The sequence below is a fragment of the Parasteatoda tepidariorum genome, chromosome 2, assembly GCF_982258835.1.
Source record: "Parasteatoda tepidariorum strain Cologne lab strain chromosome 2, Ptep-v5.0, whole genome shotgun sequence".
NCBI classification, from domain to species: domain Eukaryota; kingdom Metazoa; phylum Arthropoda; class Arachnida; order Araneae; family Theridiidae; genus Parasteatoda; species Parasteatoda tepidariorum.
In genome coordinates, this window is record NC_141756.1 from 87,490,449 (window position 1) to 87,496,448 (window position 6,000).

General features: G+C 29.9%; 1 protein-coding gene across 1 annotated transcript in view; it reads left to right on the top strand.

Annotated features, from left to right (window-relative positions):
• The window catches only part of LOC107439870 (cyclic nucleotide-gated channel alpha-3-like), a 315,434-nt gene extending 310,478 nt beyond the window's left edge, over positions 1-4,956 (top strand). The window contains exon 4 of the mRNA XM_087157675.1: positions 4,180-4,956. Coding sequence (XP_087013801.1) covers positions 4,180-4,859 — 680 coding nt within the window. The 3' untranslated portion in view covers positions 4,860-4,956. The remainder of the gene's footprint in view (positions 1-4,179) is intronic.
• The last annotated feature ends 1,044 nt before the right edge of the window (positions 4,957-6,000 follow it).

The window sequence follows — 6,000 nt, forward strand, 5'->3', positions numbered from 1 at the left end:
CTCACATGTTCAGATAATCCCCAGAAAGCAAAATAAACATAAAAGTATTCAGAGAACAGTATCTCACTTGTTTAGTTAGAAATATCAAATCCTTAACTAAGCATAAATACAAATATGTACTTTTTGTACATAAAATGTTTATAACTTCTGTACTATTAGTTCGATCGTCTGGAAATTGGTCTCATTCAATTTGTCAAATCAGAGTAAAAAATACATCCAAAACAATACCTCACTTACCTGTTTCGAAAAATATTTAATTCTTCCCCTCAAATCCCCCATTTCCCTCAAAAAAGGGGAAGCTACTAGAGGAGAATATGGGAATTTTGAGATATCATTTATAATAACAATTTATAACAAGGTTTTTTCTTTTTGTCAAAAAAAATCTTGGGTATGAATTTTTCCAAAAAACACCTTTTTTTGCTATAATTACTGAGTTTTTCTTTAATGTACTTTTTACAAAGTAGCTACGTTTTTTTTAAAAAAAAATATTTTAAATTATAATAAATAAGATATGACATTATTGGCATGGACCACGATTTTTAATGAGCTATATTTATAAATTCATTCATGCATTGTGTAGTATGCTTAATTGTTATGTACATAACTTCAGTCTAATTTATTTTGAAGTTAATGCCGATGAAGTTAAACTCGCTTAAAATACTTCAACCAAATTACTTTCCCGATATATTGAAATGGAAGACAAATGCTTCGAAATATGAGCGTGAAAAATATTCCACTGGGTTCATTAGAAATGCTATTTTCTAGGGAAAATGAGCGTACATTTATTCTTGTGACACAGAAAGAATTTGTCAAAATAATGCATCTAATTGCTCTTTTAAAATCTTTACATGGTTAGTTTACGTATAAATTTTAATAATATTCCATTACGATTATGGCAATAAATGCTCATGTCAAAAACTCATTAAGGTATTAAGTTTGATTCTTAATGTGATTTCAATGCTAAATTGGTAAATAAATCTTTAAATAAAAAAAAAATTTCATAACGACAAATGTCTGTGCACTTTATAACAATAAAGCAGAAGGTTTCATTAATACACTATTCTGTATATTTTGTTAGAGCTGTTTTCAAAATAATTTTTACGTACTTCATGAGATCACAGTTATTAAGAACATTTAAAGTAATTTAGTTAAAAATACCCTTTAAATACTTACATTAAATTTACCAAACTGCAATAAGCATTCCATTCCATTAGTTAATTTAGGCATAAATACTGATCTTTTCATTAACTGATCCATATATTCTTTTTAATATTTATTTTATTCAATTGAATTATTTTCGCAGAAGCATTCGTAGTTGACCATTCATTACTATTTAAGTTCCATAAGCTTCTTATTTCCTTTTAATGAATTCTATTCTGCGCGTCGGTTTAAGCTAAAAATCAGACGAAATATATATTATCTCTTTAAAATAAATACAAACGATATTTTAAAAAATAAGTTAAACGCAGACGAAAATAAAATCGTTTTGATAAAAAAGAACCTTAAAAAAGTAAACGAGAGAAATATTTATAAGTTAAAGTATATGAATTTATTTGAGGAATAGTTTTAATAATTTTAATATAAGTTATGTTTTCTTAGTGGAGTAATCATTTAAATTTTCTTCCATTCAATTAATTTTTAAGACTCATCGGTAACAACGTGTCCTGTGATGTCACGAACAAATATTATTAAATAACAATCTTTTTTTTTAATTACAAACATGAACTTACATATTCACTTAAATGAACTTACAATTATTACTTACATAGTCAAGGATGATCCACTTTGACGTCTCACAAAACTTAAAGCTTCTTCTAGGCATATGAACCTCTGCGCCCTCTAACAACACTTAAAAGAAACCATTAGTTGATACAGTAGATATATATTGTTGACAGTATGTGTTTATACTTTAGTGTCTCTGTCCTATTTTTGTTTATTACTGAATGATTACATCAAGAACGATGATTTTATTTGCAACATGAAGTAATCAAAGCTAACTAGTAGTTATGCCATTTGCCGTAGGGTGATGCCAAAAACGTAGTTACTAGAGTGTTGTAATTTTGGCGTAATTACAACAATAGTGTTGTACAACAATACAACAATAGTGTTGTAAAAACATTACAACAATAGTGTTGTAAAATAGACCTCAATGTTCAAAAAAAGATTTTAATTGGTGTCAAAGAAATCCAAGGATAGAAATCTCCTTTGTGAAAATAAGGAATAGTACTAATAGTACAACTGTGAACCAAAATATAAATGTTCGAAAAGCTACTGATTTTTTTTTTAAAAGAGAGAAAGAGCACATATTCAGTTTGGTGAAACGCATTTTCAAAAGAACAGAAAATATATCTCTAATTAATTTTAATTAATTTTAACTAATATTTAGACAAACGCACGTTTGAATGCGATTCTTAATTCCAGTAACTAATCTTTTTTTTCTTTTTTTTTTTAAAAAAAAAAAAATAAGGTGTTTTAAACTCTTTCCTGGCTAGAAAAATCGTTCCCATTATTTTCTTATAACTTAAACTGATTTGAGCAACGACTCTATGAAGTGTACAAATTCGTATTATCACGTGTTTTTTTTCACATAAAACTAAAATATTATCAATTTTAGGTATAGTGGTATTTCAAAAAATAGGAACATCTTTCGTCAATCACACTAAAACATTTGATACGTCAAAGCTGTTAAAACATTTTAAATGCTTTGGATGTAAACCTTTCTGAAATCTTTCATAGTAAACCATTCATTTTTTAAGTCTTAATTCCGAATGTTCCTTATTTCTGACATTGGAGATTTTGTAGGAAATTTTCATTAGAAAGGCGTTATACACATTAAATCATTTATAAATTTTCTGTGCGCTGACGTGACCTATCACTAAAACATTTTCATAACCTGGTCAGAGATTAGGCCTATAGAACTATTCATTTGAATAACATGCGATTCATCGTAATAAAGTCAATGTATTATCCTACCTCATTGTATTCCCGATGCCTGATGAGAGGAGGCTCGCTCTTCTTGAAACAATGAATGTATTTTTCTGTGTATGCTTTATTCATTGCTCGTTTAAAAAGCAAAATTAAATAAAATATGATTTATTGGCTAAAAAAGATTTGTGGCAGCGTCCCATAATGAAACTCACCTTTGGTGATCACTTTAATTAACAAAGCTAATACACTAGTCTACTTACCATAATATCAGTTATTATGGTTTATTTATAAATATATGCAAATGTACAGCTAGTGACTACTCCCTGAAAAGAAACACAATCTTCATTGCCTCATAGCAAAGTTTATATTTCTTCTCGTCATTCACCAAATGCTAGTGACATTTGTCAGTTTATCTAACACCTTATACCTTTTGTATATTTCCGCTAACCAGCACTTCCTGCCGGAATTATCGGAACTTATTTGTAAAATTATTCGTAATCGTTAATGTTATTAGCAAACAGCATTCGTAGAATTTCAAAACTTCTTGATTCATAACTTGAAGATTGTTTGTGTGTGGATCAATTTAGACATTCGAAATCTTAAAATATAGTCAGAATAAATTTAATAAAAATCTATTATTAGCTTGACAATCACATTTCTATGGCATTTTATTCCATATGGTTAACGAAAATATGCGATTAAACAAAAATCTGAGTTTTTGATTATATTTACATATTAGTTTCTTAGTTAATTTCTTCTCCATAAATACACTCTATAGCAAAAAAATCGACGCACCAAGAAGCAATCATCCGATTGCTTTGAAATTTCGTATGCATGAATGTTTTAAACAGATCAGGCTGGAATGATGCCGACTGGGGACGTATAGTCTTTAGCGACGAATCCCGCTTTTCATTCTATATATAAAGTTCTTGGTGTCCGTTACTATAAGGCTAACACATTGATGATTAAATATGCACTAAAATTGGATCAAATTATGAAACGTTAGAAATGCTCAACACTTTCACTAAATTATTTTTTGAATTACAAAGCAACAAGAAACGAAAAAAGCCAAATCGGCCTGATCCCTCTCTCCAGTGGTAAATGAATGGTAATCAGTTCATCTGACAGATAATATTTTTTAAACTAACTGCTATGATGGTCCTTCATAAAGAGTAAAAAATACGAATCTAAAAGTGATCTGTTCTTGTTATTATCTTATAATGAAGTAATAATTATTCAAATTTCGTTTAGTGACAACTCGTCTATCTGTTCCGGCTGCATCTGTCATGGCTCGCAGCAGAAGTACGCCTGGTCTCGTTGAATCTCGTGGTAAAGTGCCTCTAGAAGAAATGCCTATTCCGGACGATGACAACCAGCCTGTCAGCAGTTCTATGGGAGATCCAGACAGCTCAGGAAGTACTAGCAAACCCCCTGTACGTTGTCATTTTCATCCCTCAAGTTTCCTGACACCCCCAGTTGCTTATGCCGTTCAAGGAGCTTCCAGCACCCATTCCTGTGCATCGGACTCAACACACGCTGATATGCTTCGGCCAACGTCTAGAACGAACATTCACCTGATACCGTCCTCCCCAAATCGAACTAGATCCCCCATGCCGCCTATGGGCGAATACGCTTACCACTTGGACCAGCACAGCTGGTTTGCACCACCACCTCCACCATTCCCCCTGACTTACAGCTCTCATTATCCAGCTAGAGAAGCGCTGATGGCAGAAGTAAGCCGACTTCGGGAAAAGTTGGTGAACCTTGAAGATGACAACACTAAAATGAGGATGCAGCTCAGCCAGCAACAGTGGGACTTTGAGAACCGACTAACGGGATTAGAGTTGCAGTTGTGCTCTACAACAGGTGGTACGACACCGACTAGTATGCCTAGTTTAGATAAAGAAGAAAATGAAGAGTCGGTGATTTAGTTTTTTTAAATTAAATCATTGATAACGTGTACATTGTTCGAAAAAGTGGAATTACTAGATTTGACTTAAATGTTTCCTATGAAATAATATTTTTGCATTTCAATTCTTTGGCTTCATTTTCAGAATTGGTATTTTCATTTATTGTTTTATATTTGCTTTTGAAATTATGAAATAATTACAAAAATTATTTTAAAATTGGTATACAAAATTTGTGATTAAGTTTTATTTGTTTAGGAAATAATGAGGGGCGTAGTTATCCTATTAATTTGAACTATTATCCTTATTTTTGTAAGAAATATTGTTAATCATGAGTATAAACTATAACAACAGTTTCATAATATCGATTATAGAAAAAATAATATGTATCATAACCCTACAAATCATACTATGTAATATTTAAAAAAAATCTACTATGATCACTTTCCCTATACCTATAACACTGATGAAAGGTAAAAAAAAATTACTACCAGTACTTAAAATTTTTTAAAACTTTTTGACTTTAAAAATATTTTCCTCTTTTTAAATTTAAAGACTGCTGAAAGATTAAAAGATATTATAAAAAAAACTTGTATTTTAGTATTAATAAACACTCATTATTTACAAATTGTAGTTTGGCAATGATGTCTTTAACTGAAAATTTTTATTTATTATTGAATAACCATAATCATCACAACTAATGATGATAACTATTATCATCATTAGTTAATCTCAGAAATATACTGAATTTGTAATAAATCATCAGCTAAAATTTAAATTTCGAAATTCTCTCCCTTTTAATAATTCTTTTCAAAGCATCAATGGAGTCTAATTATTAAATCACAAAGAGCAAAAATTCTTCTTAAAACAAATTGTAGCGTTCTTTGCTAATTTCTTGCGTATATTGACATTCTCTAATTTCATCTTTAAACGTAAGATATGTTACCGGCAAAGTTGAAAATCTGTATTGTATGCATCACTGAGGAACTGCAAACAATACAACTCTGTGAGCGACCGACAAAGTATGAAATTATTAAAAATTTCCCATGTTTCCTAGGCATTGTATTTCTTGGCAATTTTTTACAACAAGTTATGTTCATATTTTTATTTTATTTAATAAGAAGTGCATAATGTCTTAGTAATCGTCAAGTATTATTAATAACAA